The following is a 17375-nucleotide window of genomic DNA, read 5'->3' as shown; positions in this document are numbered from 1 at the left end:
GGATACTCTAGTTCTAAGTGGTGAATACAATTTTTATCTTGAAAACCATCTGATGAGAAAGGGTAAGCAGAATGTTCAGCATAACCTGCTGGCTGTTTGCACTTTGCTTTTTAAAAATCTCTCTTTTAAGTATCAGACATTCAATTTCTGAATTAAAAAAGATTAAATTTGAGCGTGAATTTTAGTGCTCTGGAAAGGGGTCACACGGATCACCGTGGAGCGAGACACCCTATCACCTGAACAGACACGGCCTGGGCAGTGGCAGTAGCAGCTTCCCCACATGGTATCCCCCAGGGCCCTCACGCGTGACCTGGAGGGGCCAGCTCTTCAGTGAGATGATATTTCTTGTCATTTTTCAACTCGTGTCAGACCTTTAACATTATAACACAGCTTATTTTGGCATGTGATTGCCTTTGAAAAACATATATTGCTAGATTCTCAGCTGGTGTAAGTTTATGTCGCTCCACTGACTTCAATTGAATTATGCTGATTTACACAGCTACGGATCTGGCTCCTAGGGTGAAAAAATATCAGATTTTCCACTCAACCGAAGCTGATTTTTATGATGTTTTCTTTTATGCCTGTCACCTCTTTTGTTTGATTTAAAATTTCCATCTGTAATCCCTTATTGGCTGCAGGAAGACAGCAGTGGAAAAGCAAGCTCTCATTCCATTAATTAAACCAAGCAGCAAAAGACTGACAGATGTTTCTGCTTTTTAGGATAAACAGAATTTCACGGGCGCGGTCTCCCAGCCCCACTCTGTTTCTGGAGCATGTATATACAAAAGCCTGACCCAGGGACTCAAGAACAAAGGACTGAACTGTCCAGCAGAGCTGTATGACTAATAGACGAGGGGCCAGGTTCACTCTACCCCCACCACAGCCATTAGAATGTGAACTTTAATGATTTGGATTCTGTTCTGGAAATTAACCTGAACAAGCAACCCTAGGCTACCCAGGGAAATAATTCCTGATCATCTTGTATTTTTTCTTTGCTCTACTGTGCCAGTGAATCTCATTTCAAAATTTCACTGCTGATATATATTTCACAGGGTTGTTGGGTTTTTTTACTGCACTATGGCACTGGCACTGCGGTACCTAATACATTATGTAAGAAGAATTGCATCAGCTCACTTACCCAGTGCAGTGGCCCAATGCAGACCTTAGCAGCCAGAAGAGGAACCATGGGATCTGCAGGACGCAACTTAGCACACTCTCTGAGCACTGACACAGCATATGCTGACTGGAGGACATGGAAAAAACAGGAGTCTGATTAGACAATGCAATTCAGTGAAATGCACGCAACAGTTACACTAGTCAGCAAAAATTCATGCATCCGCAACAAGTGAGTTGCTTTGCCTTCCTCCCCCAGCAAGAAACATACTGTTTTCAAAATGCCAAACAGCTAGACCCGGCAGCAAAAGGTGCAAGAGAACCATTTTCCCAATAAGTCAAAACACAGGCTTGTACTATTTCTATTCTTCATCTCCCCCTGGAGCCCTGCAGTAATTCACAGTGACTACAGACACACCTTCTAGAGACCCTGAAAGGAACTTGGGGAGCCTCCCCTTCAGCTAATTAAATCAAGACAAACTAAATCTTGCAGAGGTTTGGGCATTTAAATCAGTCTCTGTCTGGTGGATTTGGGTGGATTTTGTTTTTGTTCGAGTTCAGTAGCAAACGGTAATACCACCACGGGCCCACAGACCACTGAGTTGACTTGACAAATGTAGCACAAATGAACTATTCAGCAGGTGCCGAGAGAGGGCAGGCTGGATATGGTCACTATGCCCGGTAGAAGAATCTGAACTTCAATACAGGTGGTATGAGTAGCATATGTTAGCTCTCACAGTCTCCCTGGGATTAGATTACAATTAATGAATTACATTTAATAAATTTAGCACTTGCACAGCACTTTTCATCTTTAAAGTGCTTTACAAACATTAACTAATCTTCAGAACATGCCTTGAGGTCGGCACACCCATGGCCACCCAGAAATCTCACAGAAATATGGGGACAAAACCCAAAATCTCCTGCTCCAAAAGCACATGTCCTTACCACTCAGTCTAAAATAGAGTTTCTATTAGCAGTCTGGGGCTTATGACACACAATTGTGCAGTTCTCATTCCAACAACCTAAAGGCAGTAGTACAACAATAGTAATGTAATACTATCAATAGCCTCATTTTACAGATGAAGGAAGAGAAAGAGGTTCAGGGAATTGTCTAAGGCCAGGAGAGTCAGGTCAGAGCTGGAATTAGAATTAATACATTCCAGACTCCCAGTCCTAGGGCAGTACCCAAAATGGCTGGTGTGTTCACAAGAGTTAACAGCTCTCGACATTGTTTTACTTTTGTTTGTATTTGTGGTTTTGAGGCAAGAGTCCTGGAATTACAAAGGCACCTTCTTTCGCTCTCACATGGCTCTGGCCATGGTGTTTGATACAGGGGCTCTCTTTACCCTCCTTGAGTTACAAGTTTTGACATGGTTCACGAAAGGATCATGAGCTGGCATATTCCAAGCCCCTCCTTCTGCCTGTATTCCAGCCACAGCTCTATTACAAGGCAATACATACCTTACCCTAGGGAGCATTGACAGACTGACACTCCCAACTCCTAGTACCTCAACATGTGAGAGTTTATTCTCAAGACTGGGTTTGCAAAGGGCTGCACTGTTCACCTTTATTTACAAGGATTACAAATTAATTAAACATGGGCGGGGGAATCTCAACTCTGGTCAAGCAGAGCTCAGATGCAGAGGAAACAGATCCAGTCTGCTTTTAACTGCATTTGTGTAATCAAGAAAGTGAAGTTCTATGTTTGCTGGCAACTGTCTTTTGGGTCAGAAATAAGATGGTTGGTGAGATGTCTAAGTATGAGTCACACACAAGTTCAGGGAGGTCATGAGCATCATCCCTTTTTTTTTATGGTCAGATGGGTGGCGATCCCATGGGGAAAAGCTGAACCCACTGGTTTAATGTGAATTTTCACCCATTAAAAATATACATTCAATACTTTAGCGGATCAGCTCCATACTTTTCAACTTTGGGTTGTATTAACTGTAACCACCTTGGCACGTAGGGTTTTTTTGTAATGTGGAGCAAATAGGTGCATCTCTCAGCACATCGTTTTTTTGAGCTCAAGTCCAACATCTGCAAGAATCCACTTTCCTAGAAAGTTTTCCCCATCCCAATTTGTTAGATGCAAACTATTCCCTGTCCAAATATATAAAAGGATCTCTGTCTACTTTTGACAAGGATACTACTCTCACAGCTTCTGTCAAGTCACGTGCAGTGATGGTGAAGAAGTCTGGTAATAGATTGTTCTAAATACAATATTTTTGAAGGGGCCCATACTCATCATTTTGTGGAGCTTCAAAGGTACAGAAACTTTCAATTGTAGAAGCAAGGCAATACACTATGATAAGGATGTGGGGGGCCAGGGGAAACCAGTCAGTTTTCTTCCTCTGATTAAAGTTGTCATGGTTCTGAATCCAACAAAAGACTTCTAATTTAAATGAAAATTCTTCTCCAACTGTTAAACCCAACCCCGATATGGCTAAAAAAACCTATTTTCTAATTATGTAATGAAGGTACAGCCCTTTTCAACTATTCTCTGATGATGGACTTCACATGAACAACCTGAAGAGTGATTTACAGTTATATTTCCTTGATTATTTTCCCAAGAGAGTCTAAAGAGAAGAATTCTTTTATCAGTTACAATGGATTCATAGACTCAGACTTTAAGGTCAGAAGGGACCATTATGATCGTCTAGTCTGACCTCCTGCACAATGCAGGCCACAGAATCTCACCCACCCACTCCTGCAATAAACCTCTCACCTATGTCTGAGCTACTGAAGTCCTCAAATCGTGATTTAAAGACTTCAAGGTGCAGAGAATCCTCCAGCAAGTGACCCATGCCCCATGCTACAGAGGATTCCTTCATTTCCATGCAACTAAACTGATGGTGCTGCCTAAAAGTCTTTGTTCTTTGGCTCACTTTTGTCTTTTTACACCTCAATCTATTCCTAACCTCTCCTCTTCCGCAGCAAAACAACAAAACAAATATTTGAGACACAAAAATAAATTCACTAAATGTTTAGGAGGATAATGAAACCATGAAAGGTAATCAGCAGGGGTTTCTAAAGTGCAAATACTGCCAAGCAAACTTTTTTGCCCTCTTGGATAGAATTATACCACTAACAGATTAAGGGAATGCAACAGATGTAACATTTCGAATTCAGCACAGCATTTGCTCTCCTCTCGCCCAGGTACCAGGAAGCTCTTCTTCGGTACTTTTTATATTCCAGCTATGGTGGGAAAGGTTTCTCAAAAAGGTGAGTTTTGCAGCATGCTCTAAAAGTGCTCATACTTTGGTTTAGACTAAATCCCTCTGGTAGTTGGTTCCGCAGCGGTGCCCCTCAATTGAAAATGCTTTATCACCTTGGGGCTTGTAAGCTGCCTTGCCCCAGAGGAGCACAGCTGTCTTGGTGGGTCATGCATCAAAACGCAGTCACTAACGTGGCTGGATCCTGACCTGTTGATAATGGCTTTGAAGTTCAGAACCAAGCTCTTGAATTGGCAATGGAAGCAGATGGAGAGCCAATGATGGGTGCAGAGTACAGCTTATGGAAATCTGTCCTATTGAAGGGGTGAGCTGTCACATTTTCCACAAACGAGAGCCTCTGCATTGCTTTCACCTTCAACCTGGCCCAGATACAGTGAGTTACAGTAATCCAGCTTGGAGGTGATAAGTGCATGGGTCTCTGTGGCTGGATCCTTGTCTGGGAGGACTGGGAAGTCTCCCAGCCAGCTGGAAGTAGATGATGTCATTGTTCACTACTGAAAATAATAATGCACAGCTCTTATATAGCACTTTTCACCAGTAGATCTCAAAGCACTTTACAAAGGGAGGTAAGTATCATTATCCCTATTTTACAGAGAGGGAAACTGAAGCACAGCACAGAAAAATGATACTACATGTCTATCCAGGGTTAGCGATCAGTCAAGCAGGATGCTGAGACTTCACACTACTTTCATTAAAGGGAGGGCAGCTCAGTGGCCCAGCTAGCTCTTCAAAAGTGTCTCCCCCTCCTGATTGGTACAATTCCGGTCTTGTCTACCCTGGATGGAGAACAACCCTGAAATGGCAGGGAAATGGACTAGTTCAGTCATTCTCAAGCTTTTCCATAGCAGGATCTCACTTTCCATGGGATCCCCAACCCATCTAGCTGGGATTCAGCTGGACCCATTCCTATTTAGCAACACATGAAGGGCATGGTGGTTGCAACTCCTGATGCCCATTCATGACATCCCTTGGGGTCATGAACCAGAGGAGGAGAATCCCCAGATTACTTGAACTCCTCAGGTCTTTCCATCTAACTCGCATGATTCTGTGAATCCCAAGTGTGCACATCACTACATTAGCTTTCGGCTCTTAACCTATGACTTTAATTTTGCCCCTCTTCTCTTGCCCCTGCATCTAGCTAGTTAAGAAGTTACAGGCTGTGACGCTGTACGGAATATGTGGGACACTTTGTGATATTATTGATACCAGTGTTACAAAAACTGCAAGGAATCTGAGCAGATAGGCTATGTGGCGTATCTGTAAAAATGTTATAATTTGTCAAGTTTCAGAGTAGCAGCCGTGTTAGTCTGTATTCGCAAAAAGATAATTTGTCAAGTATGATCATCTTGTTTATGTGTTTGTATCACCTTTGTATTATAAATTATAAGTATGTACAGTATCTCTGTATTTCCAAACTTGTGTTGTGTTTCTGGGTGACACCCAGACAGATTGGCATCAGCAGTAGGCCTGCTTGATAGCCCATCAAGGATCAGCAAGCCATGCTTATGAACAGAACTCTAAAGCCTTTCTATGACATGTGCTGTAAAGCTTGTGTCTGGGGACACCAGAAGTACAAGCCACATGGCAAAAGAAGATAAAAGTCAGTTGGATCATCTCCATTTTGTCTTCAGTCCTGCTTCCCACCTCTGTAGTAACTTTTCAACAAACTGAAGCTCTGAACAAAGGACTGAATGACCCATCCAAGCTGTGAATGTGTTCCAGAGGTACTTTCAAGCCAGCAAACTCACCAATATTGCTAAGAACCCGATATATGGACTTTGAAGTCTTTGTACATATGTGACTGCTTTACCATTGAACAACTCTCTTCTTGTTCTTTCTTTTCTCTTTATAATAAACCTTTAGTTTTAGTTACTAAAGGACTGGCTGGCAACGTGGTATTTTGGGTAAGACCCAACCTAATACTGACCTGGCAATGCGGCTGGCCCTTTGGGTTCAGAAGAACATTTTGTATAGAGAGCAGAGTTTTAAAATAACTTCTCACTATACTGGACTTAAGTGCTGATCGGAAGCCAGAGAACTGGAATGCAAGAAGGGGGCTGTGTATTTCCTTCTCTGCCTCCCCCCCCCTTTTTTTTTGGCTTCTTGATAACCAGTGTGGGGATCAGAAGCAGAGTTTGTGACTGGTTGGGGAGTTTAACTTCACTGTTACTCCCAAGACTGGTGGGTATCTGCTCTCCTTTTTGCAGTCTACCCTGACCCTGGCATTTCCAGTGAGGGCTGCCCAAGGCACACTGGGTCACACAGGCAATCAGCTTCAACATTCATCATTAAAATAATTGCCAAACCCCTCCATCCCCTTTCTGTGATTAGTTTTTAACATAAATATGCTCTCACTAATTATGAACAAATATCTTCATGTACACTGCCACCAGGAAAATAGCTATGTCTGAATTTAGGAATGGTTTCTTGCTTTATATATATCCCTCCACCTGCCCCTCCCAAACACATCACATATCCTCTGTTTCATTTTCAGGAATATTTGGAAATTTCCATTTGCTTACTGTCTTAAACACACTCACACAAATCTCTCTTGTCCTGTGCCCCCTTACCCCAATCAAAAGAAACCAAACTATTGACTGTCCCCTAGATGACTGACCTTTGTAACAGGATCTTTAACCAATGAATGTTCAATATTTTAACTTTCATTCCCCAGTGATACTATTTAAGGAGCCATCTGAGGCCTTTGCTGTTCCCAAGGCTCCTGACTGCAATGCAAAGACAAACGTGCTTTTTTTAATGCTGGTTACCTAGCAACCAGCTTAAGCTTTTGCAAGGAAACCAGCAGAAGGAGTAACCTAAATCACAAAATTCATCTGCTCTTGCCGCAGAATTATGTATCAGATATATTTATATCTTTCTTTCTAACCTTCTAGAAGGCTTTATCTCGGCATTATAGGCATGTCTTTGAGTCAAATGTAAGGCTCTTGATAAAGATGTTTGCTTTTGTTGCACTGTTTTTAAATAAGACTAAAGTGTTCTTGTTTCTGGTTGGAACACGGATGGAAAAAGCTTAAAACGTAAAGACGTCATATTAACTAGTCATTACTTGGCTGTGGATATTACAGATCAACAAACCCATATATTCCTCACTGGATCACGGTGAGCAGCTCATCTCTGTGCAAAACTGACTTCAAGGGAAGCAACTGAAATCAAAACTAAATGCTGACAGCGCAGCGCTGAGCAGCCCCACGCTACAAGCAAACATTAACCAATGCTTAGCCAGCAGTGGATACAGAACCCATGGCTCTGGGAACAGTGAGCTTCCTTTCCCCAAGCAGAACTGCTGAGTGCCGGAGATGCTGACAAGAACGTAACAATTATTATTTGTATTGCACCAACACCCCCTGAAAGCATTATGTTGCTAACAACATTTCAGGTGTCAGAGCATGACTTCCTCCTCCTCCCTCTGTTACCCATGCACAATGGCAGGAAGGTTAAGAGCTGTTTTTCTGTAGTGCCGTCTGTGGTTTAAGCCCCTCTCGCCATTCTGCATAGCTTTCACAGCAATGTCCCTAGCACCTGCCAAGGCAGGGGGAGCAGGAATGATGTAACTGCTCCCAAACTCATGCAATTGCTGCCCTTGCTGCAAGTGCCACGACAGCTGTCTGCTCTAGATGTATAGTAGCATACTGGGTGCTCCATGAACTTGGAGGCAAGCGCTGTGGGTGCCCTATGGGCTCTAATGTTTGGTAGGTCAAACGCACTTGGGTAAGTGCCTCCAACATCCCATGCTTCCGAAGGTAACTTCTCCCTCACTGTCCTTTCAACTGCCATGGGGCCTACCCCATCCGCACAACCTATCTCCCCTCTTCCAGTGCAAGGGTGAGAAGAGCAGCCAATTCACGCTTCAGCAGATACATCACACTGCCCTCTACTGGTGTAAGAGTGCTCAGCCCTTCCACCACATTCTCCCCTGCCTCAAATACATTTCAAAACCAATAATGGAGCTTTGGTTTCTCTCAACTCTTTTTCAACATAAACATTTATTTAAAAAAAAAAATTAATTAAATAACGCTCCCATGCACTGTATAAAGAGAATGCCTTGCCATCTGCCTGACACAGGAGACCATCACTCCATTAAAGTAAGCTTAATTAACTATCCGGGTACCCAGTGCTTTTTGTAAGGGTGGTTTTTATTACTGTTTAAAGCTGAAGAAAGAAACAATTCTGTAGCTGTCCCTAAATAGCTACATTTCCGATTCAGATAGGGAAACCTACCCATTGGCATGAAGGCCAAAACCATGCGTCCTGAGAGAAGGGCTGCGAGAAGACGGTGGGCAATAATGTCGAATACTGCCCAAAGCAGATGAGTGAGTTGAGCAAGCACCTTTACCATTTCATCTCTACAGAGAACGGGTCGCCACAGTTTTGGGGCATAAGAGATTCGTTAAGGAATGGTTCGGCCCTATGATGTGTTGAGCATCCTCCACTGACAAGGAATTCAGGACCCAGAGCATCTTGTAGGATTGGAGCCTAGAAAGGCAGGAATATGAGAGGGGAACACGTAACAGACAGCTAGCCTGCAGCCAGTGCAATGCGTGCAGCCGCTAGAGGCCCCAATTTACATCCCTTGTGCTTGTAATAAATCACATAGGCACCCAAGTTTGACAGCTTTGGCCCAACAGAAGTGCCCTAGTTAGCAGAGGTGTCAGACATGAGTAACTTGCACCAACTCCAGTGGACGATGCTTGGCTGGGGAGGGGTCAAAAAGAGAAGTGGACTACCCCAAACTGCCAAACGGGGTCTATGCAAACCTCCTTGACACCCCCTCCAAAACCGGCCCTTCTTCCCTCACTCTGCTCCCCTGACAGAGGTCCCCATTTTGCACTTTGTAAGTCTTGTCATGCTAAGTCAACCATGTTCAGCCTAATAACCCATGCTGTGCCCTGGCAGTGCAGAAAACCTGTAAAGCTGGCTTACTGGGTTTTCTGAAGGTTCTCTCAGGCAACATAGGGCTGATGTAGTGGCTACCACACCACTTCCCACTCTCAGACATCCCCCATCCCTGGTGTAAAGGGCATGACTGGGGAGCCACCACATCCAGCCAATCTCTGGCTGCCATATCAGCACATTGTGCGATGTTAACATCAGGTGCATCTTAGAGCAGCTCCAAGTTGTGCCTTAGGATTAACCTGGCACCCAGCATCTCCAAGATTGGGGAGGGGTTTCCATAAAATTGATTCAAAGACACCTTCATCTCTGTCCAGAGCTTCATGAGGTGCAAAAGGGTCCTTCCCAGTGACCTGGCATTATACCAACAGATGCACTCAGAATGCCCAGACAGATAGCTAGAAAGGTGTAGCTTAAAACTTTGAATACATAGGCTTGGAAGTTTCACACTGTATTTTTCTCAATCAAATCAAAGGTAATTCTTCTGTTTGGAAAACACACCTCATTGCACACTTGTACTACGATGGCTAAAAATACCTTTCTAGAAATCACACATCAGTGTTCAGAGAAGCACAGCAAAGTGAAATCATTGTTATTCTGTTACTACTTTTGTTTAAATTCAGCTGTACAATAAAAAGGTTGTTTCTTTGCATAATCTCATTCACCATTTAAAGAAAAAAAACCCAGCTACCTACCTTTCGTAACTGTTGTTCTTCAAGATGTGTTGCTCATATCCATTCCATGCTAGGTGTGTGTATACCCATGTGCACGGCTGCTGGAGATTTTTCCCTTAGTGGTATTCATAAGGCTGGATCTGGTGCCCTCTGGAGCACTGCGCTTATGTGCCAGTAAATGAGGCACCTCCGGCCCTGCAGCCTCTCAGTTCCTTCTTGCCGTCAACTCTGACGGCGGGCAAAGAGGGTGGGTCATGAAATGGACATGAGCAACACATCTCAAAAGGATAACAGTTACAAAAGGTGCTTGAGTGCTTGTTCGTGTCAATTCCATGCTAGGTGACTCACAAGCAGTATCCCTGGAAGTGGGACCACTAGGTCCATATCATGTCTGCCGGAAGCGTAGTCTGAAGCCAGCCATGTCTGCAGGGGTCTGAGATGCAGACGGGCATGATGGACCATATATGTACATACTGCCATGCGACCCAGCAGCTTGAGGCATACCCAGGCGGTTGTGAGTGGGTGAGCTCTGCCGTGGGTGAGGAGGTCTGACATAGCCTTGAACCATGACTCTGGCAGAAAGGCCCTGGCCTGCGCAGAATCGAGCACTGCCCCTATAAATTCTATCTGCTGAACCAGGGTAAAAGTTGATTTCTGTTAATTTATAAGTATTCCTGACAAGTGGCCCACACCAGACTGAGGCTGTGCCGAACCTCCTTTTGCGACCTGCCTCTGACAAGCCAGTCGTTAAGGTACAAGTATATCAGTACGCCTCGACACCTCAGGAAAGTGGCCACTTCCACCGTGCATTTTGTGAAGACTCTTGGGGCCGATGAGAGGCTGAAGGGCAGTGCCGTGAATTGGTAATGGCGTTGGCCCACCATGAATTGGAGGAATCGCCTGTACCCATAGAAAACAGAAATATTAAAATAGGTGTCCTTTCAGTCGAGGACGGAGTACCAATCTCCCAGATCCAGAGAGGGGATGATGGAGACCAGGGAGACCATGAGGAACTTCAACTTCTTGAGATACTTCTTGAGGTGATGCAGGTCTAGGACGGTTCTTTGGCCTTCAGGATCAGGAAGTATTGGGAGTAAAATCCCTTCCCCTTCATACAGCCCCTACCCTATAGGAGGGTCTCCACCTCCTGGATGAAGAGTTGCTAATGAGACGAGTCCCTGAAGAGGGACAGGGAAGGGGGGTGGGAGGGAAGGAGGAAAACTGCAGGGTGTAACCGCTATGAGCACCCATTGGTCCATGGTGACCTTGGCCCATGCAGAGAGGAAGGGAGATAGGTGGTCCAGAAATAAATGGGGGGGATGGATCCTGGGGTGAGACGGCAACTGTGTCCTCATGTGCACTCTCAAAATAACTGAGAGCCACCTGAGTGATGCTGAGGGCCTGACTAGGCAGCTGAGGAGGACAGAGCAGGTTGGCAGAGTTTAAAGCCTATGTTCTTTCTTTTGCAGGAGCTCTGCCGCTGAGGGCCCAAGTATCTGGGCAGAGTTGAAGGCCAGAAGTGTTTCCTAGAGGCCTGTGGTGTGGACAGGCCCAAGGAGTGAAGCCTGTTGAGGGAATCTTTCAGGCCATGCAGCCTGGCATTCATCTGCTCCGAAAATAGAGCAGTGCCCTTGAAGGGGAGGTCCTGAATGGACTGCTACACCTCCTGGGACAGTTGATGCAGATGGACTGCCGCCATGAGCCTCGCCACATAGACACCACAGAGGTCACAGATCTGGCTGCCGAATCAGCCACATCCAGCACAGTTTGGAGCAAGGACCTAGCCACAGTCTTGCTCTCCTCCAAGACCGAAGCGAACTGCTGTCTGAGCGCCTGTGGCAGAGAGTCCTTGAATTTTGCCAGGGTGTCCCAGATGTTATAATGGTGTCTCCCCAGCAATGCCTGCTGGTTGGAGGTGCTAAGTTGGAGACTGGCCATGGAATAAATTTTCTTCCAAAAAGATCCAGTTTCCTTGCGTCCTTATTTTCAGGTGTGGCGCTCGCCTGACCCTGCCTATCTTGTTCGTTGGCCACAGTGAGTATAAGAGAGCTGGGGGGGGTGGGTGGGAGTATAAGTACTCATAGCCCTGGGCCGGGATGTAGTACTTCTTTTCTACCCTGTTCAAAGCTGGGGGCAGGGAGAACGGGGTCTGCCAGAGGGCCTCAACTACCTTCAGAACCTCATCGTGTACCAGGCGTGCCATCCTAGATGGCACCACTGCAACCAGGATATCAAGGAGCTGCCAGAGGGTTCAGTAAATTCCTCTGCCTCTAACCCCAAATTCAAGGCCACCCTCTTCAAGAGGTCCTCATATGCCCATCCAGAAGGAGTGGGTGGGCAGGCCTAGTGACCACCTCGTCCAGGGATAATGGCAACACTGGGCAGGGGACAGGTATCCCTTCCTCTATTGTGGAGGCTTCCCCTTGAGTCGAAGCCTGTACCTCAGTATCTGCTTCGGAACCCTAATCTGATTCCAGTACAGAGACACGGAGTGCCGCGGTCCACTTCCCTGATGTGGTGAAGGAAGACCGCTGAGAATACGGTCCCGGCATTATAGGGAGCCCCTATTAGTTCCAGTGTGGCCATTTGAGTGGCCATTGCCCGTGCGGCCAGGCACCCACTGCAGGGCCGATCAGTGCCTTCGCAGAACTGCAATCCCCTTCCAACTCCAAGGAGGTCTCCTCTCTCAGAGACCAAACTGGCGCTGATGGTGCCTCTCGCTGTTGGCTCAGATGCGGTGCCGAGCAGTGGTGCAGAGAAGGTGACCGCTGGTGGGGGTCTGAAAAGCGGTGTTGTGTTAGAGACTGGAGTTGAGTTGGTGGTGAGACATGTGAAGACAGAAACCAAGGCGATGGAGATCGGGAACGGGGCATCAGAGAACGGCAGTGCAGTGACTGGTGCCAGAGGCTGACAGTACCAGGGAGATCTGGACTGATACCAAGTGGTCTGTGATCCTTGTCTCGGTGCTGAGGACTGGGAACGCAGGCTTGGGGACTGGAGCCGCGGAGTAGGAGACCGTGGGTGCAGTGCCAGAAACTGGGGCCATGGCGTTGTGGAGCGGTGCCAGGACTCCAGAGAGCGGTAATGCCCAAGTAGCCATTAGGGTGGACCCATAGGTGGTTTACCCTTGGAAGGCGGGACCTTTACTGGTTCCGCCAGTGGGGGATGGTCCCTCAGAGTAGATGGCATTGGTAGAGCTGTCAGGTCCCTGACCACTTGGAAGGCCTCCAGTGTGGAGGGCACCATAAGGTGCATGGGACCACTGCTGCTCCCTGGAGTCAGAGGTGTTTCCCGTACCAGTCTCAAAGCCCTGAGCAGAGAAGCTTCACCTTGCAGTCCTGTCAGAGGCAGATGGTCCAAGCTGGGTCCTTTGCCTGCCACCCCTTTCCCATCTTTTTATGAGGCCAGTGAGCGTCCCTGGTCAGTGAGCTGCTTTCTGTGGTGCTTTTGCAGCACCAGTCATGGTGAGCAGTGCCGAGAGGAAACTAGCGCGGGTGGGGCGCTCCTTTCTGAGGCTGAGGTACTTGGTGCCGAGTCGGAGCAGGAGGGTTCTGAGGCCCGTCTGAAAGCTGCCTCTATCAGAAGGGCATTGAGATGAATGTCTCTATCCTTTGGAGTGCATGACGTACAGTCCTTACAGATTTTGCACTTCTCTTTAATGTGCGATTCCCCCAGACACCTTAGACAGCTTGAGTGGGGGTCGCTGACAGGCATAGGTCTATGGCAGATGGCACACGGTTTGAAACCCAGGGACCAGAGCATGCCCTGTCCTGGGGACAAAGTCCCTAGGGGGACTACTAACTATCTAGACTAACTACTTATCTAACTATACTTAATGAACTATATAAACTATGAAGTCAAATCACTAAGAGCACTTTGCAAACTGTAAAGGGAGAAAGGCGTTCCTGCGACCCTCATGGGCAGTAAGAAGGAACTAAGAGGGCACAGTGCCCGTGGCACCTCATATACTGGAGCATAAGTGTGAGGCTCCAGAGGGCGCCAGATTCGACCCTATGGATACCACTAAGGGAAAAATCTCTGGCAGCCATGCAGGTGGGTGCGCACACACCTAGCATGGAATTGACATGAGCAAGCACTCGAAGAACCTCTGATTTGTCCAATGTAAATATCCTACAGAGCAGTGTTCCCATCTTTGTGAAGAAGAGGAGCACAAATAAAATAATGCATAAATCCTACAGCATTTATATAGTAAACAAGCATACCTTACTGACCTAATGATCAGACTGATACACCTGTGAAAAACAACATACTCCACTTGGCTAATTTGTTAGCTAGTGGATGGAAGAAATGACTGGAATTTTGACTCTCAAGTATCCCTTGACTTGGTGAAGGAGGAAATGTGAAGTGCAAGTTAACACAAGCAGAACATAGTGTAAATAGAGAGCAAGATTGGATTTGATACCACTTTTACACAGGACAGATTTTGCAATGTAATATTGAAGGTTTCAAGATTTGCAGGTCAATAAAAGGGTATACTGATCTGGGTTCCCATGACACCAAAGATTTATGAGTCTGATTTCCAATGCTGCAGGAAAAGTTCCATCTTAGGATGTGGGATCTCATGTCTTGGTAATGTGGTCAGAATTAGCTGTGGCTGAGAGACAGGTGAAAACAGATCTCTTACCTCTGAAAGCTCAAGTGTATTCTGCGGTCTACACCGACCACACTGCTCATCATCCCTCCCTGCTACCTTTGAGTGCTTACATTCAAATGAACTCTGTTCTACACAAGCTGCAAAGCTGTATAAAAATGTATGCCACATCTCCTATTAGAAAGATGACGCATTGCAGAGCATACGACAGGAATCCTCTAGGAATACTTCAGGACTAGAAATGGAATACTGCACAGATGGGACTGTTAGGTAAGGGAACTCCCTCTGCTCCCTATAAGGTTCAGAGTATTTAGAGCTCTTACATCAATTTATCAGGCCACTTCACTTCCTGAACATTTAAAGTCTAGGCAATAGGATAGGATGTCCTTTGATTTCAATTATTTACATACATTTATACTGAGGCAAGTGTGAGTTTTACTGCTTTTTTAATTTCTTTTTTAATATTGAATGTGTAATATCTAAAGGATACCAGAAGAGGTACATAAGCAAATATGTAACATGAAGAGAAGGACAGAGTTCTCAATTAAATTGTTAATGGCAATAGGTTAGCACCCTATTTATTGTTAAGAGTTTCACCTTGGGGTCTTCTGTGTCCCTATAGGAGCCCTGTGGACATGCTCACTGTGTTTCTAAATTGGCTTTTGCACCTCCTTCCTTCACCTTTCTTCTGCTGGATCATCACAACCACAGTCTTGTCTGCTTCAGAGGAGTAGGCAATGCTCCCTTGGAAGCAGGCAAAGCCACTCCTTAATCCGACAGAGTGGTTGTGGATTTGGGGATTTGCAAGGGCACATTGGCCAGTTAAGTGCCAGTTCAATTGAAAGTCAAGGGGGACTGGGTACCTAATTCCCATTTATGCCTTTGAAAAAATCTTCCCCCAAACCTGCGCCTTTCACAGGACAGTGCAGGGTGTTGGCAGTACAGCACTAGCTTATTGTTTAATTGACCAGCAGTTTATGGCTTGTTTATGAATTGATACATTGTATGAATCTTTTCTGTGTGTGCAATGATTTTCAAAGCTCCTAAAGCATTTAGGAGCAAGCATCCCCTTGAAAATCTCCACCTCAGCGCCTAACTGCTCCTGTATATTGCACGCTTTATGGCTGGTCTAATATTTTCTTTCCGCTTTTAATGTACAAATATATTTAATATACAAGTTAATGAGATGGTCCACATAGTCCCCAAAAATCCTACTGTGACAGGGAGCTCTAACTTTTCACATAGGCTGTACACAGTCATTAACTCATATAAAACATGTGATTCTGTACATCCCACAGATGAAAAACATGCTTCTCTGATTTAGGCCTTACCTTCCCGCAAGCCACCATGGAAAGGGCCAGCTGGTACCAGAGGTGGAATTCACCAAATGCAAACTTCATTGCTCGCTCCAGACACTGAAAAATAAACATTGGGAGAAATATCAGAGACGCATTTTTCTCCCTGTGTCAAGGCTGCTGCTCAGACAGCTCAGTGGCCAAGTAAGGACTTGCACAAATGGACAACCTGAAATGGCCAGAAGTGATCTTTTATGGCATTTTTCCCCTTTCCAATTTCCCTCCTAAGTTAATGGATACTGCAGGTGCTCAGCACCTCTGAAAATCAGGCCCATTTTATTTAAGTGCCTATGAATGGCTTTAGGAGCCTAGTTTGGGCACTCAGACGTGTATATTTTTTACCTAAACTGACACAGACTTGAAGCTGTTTCTAAAAATTTTCAACTACTGTCTTTCCTGCTCACTCCCACCACCAACATTCAACAATTATTTTTCAAAGGACAGTGTTTGTTTGAAAGAATTAAGCTGATGTCTCAGTAAAAGATCAGGTACCTCAGAAAGCATGACATACTGCCCTCTTCTGCCCAGCGTGATACTCAGAAGGTCATACACTGCAGAAGCATCCTGGAGGCTGACAGCTCGATCATCCTTCTGGTCAGGGGCACGGCTAATTACTGCATCTCTGTTCGCCTGGTCACAAACACAAATAAGAAATCTGACCTGACGACAGTGAATTGAGAACACCAAGCCAAATGCAGAAGGGTATCTGTTTGTCATTGACTGTGTTTGCCCATTATCACTCCATGTCAAAACAAGCAGTAGATCTACCTCCCCATTTATCTGCATGAAGCTAGTTCAGGATGGCATACATATGAAAGGAAATTCTGGAAACAGCTCATCACCATTAACTTACAGAATCATAGAAATTACAGATGGAAATGAGCTACTGGGCCAGAATTTCCAGGAGTCAGAATCCCAGGGCCCCATATAAATTGTGTGCCTAATTATTTCAATTGCCTGCACCTGTGGCGATTGCACCTACATTGCTGTATATTCCCCCAGGCTTCTGATAGTTTATTACTTCCCAATGGTAGGTATTTCTTTTAATCCTTTCTGCTGTTCACTTTTTATCAGTTAATTTGGGCATGTTGCCCTAATAATTGGATTTGTCTGTCATCATGTTAATGCATGCAGAGGCCTTTGCAATGTCATGCAAATAAGATTTTTTAAAAACAATTTGTACAGATAATAATTTATTATACATAACTCATAATTCATTGCAATACACTGAAAATTCAATTTAAATAGAACCTACCTTTTAACTTCTGACAAGATAAGGACAGTCCAGTAACTCACTAGGAATATTCTGAGCTGCCATGCAAGGGACTCAGGTTTGACTCCAACGTCTACACTGGCAACTGAACGACAAAACTTTTGTCTTTCAGAGGTGTTAAAAAAACACCCTCCCAAGAGACAGAAGTTTTGCGATGACAAGTGCCGGTGTGAACAGCTCTTTGTCGACAGGAGCGCTCTCCTG

At 45.3% G+C, this 17375-nt stretch overlaps 1 protein-coding gene across 3 annotated transcripts in view; it reads right to left on the bottom strand.

Annotated features, from left to right (window-relative positions):
• The window catches only part of TTC7A (tetratricopeptide repeat domain 7A), a 276049-nt gene that overhangs the window by 172921 nt on the left and 85753 nt on the right, over window positions 1-17375 (bottom strand). For all 3 annotated transcript variants that reach the window (XM_084622482.1, XM_084622481.1, XM_084622483.1), the window contains 3 exons: window positions 16391-16528; window positions 15875-15958; window positions 1139-1243 (listed from right to left, as the gene is read on the bottom strand). In XM_084622482.1, the coding sequence (XP_084478608.1) occupies window positions 1139-1243; window positions 15875-15958; window positions 16391-16528 (327 nt within the window). The remainder of the gene's footprint in view (window positions 1-1138; window positions 1244-15874; window positions 15959-16390; window positions 16529-17375) is intronic.

Source organism: Lepidochelys olivacea, assembly GCF_965140295.1.
Source record: "Lepidochelys olivacea isolate rLepOli2 genome assembly, chromosome: 3".
Lineage (NCBI taxonomy): Eukaryota > Metazoa > Chordata > Testudines > Cheloniidae > Lepidochelys > Lepidochelys olivacea.
Note: the sequence above shows the minus strand (reverse complement) of the source record. Positions and strands in the feature narration are given on the sequence as shown.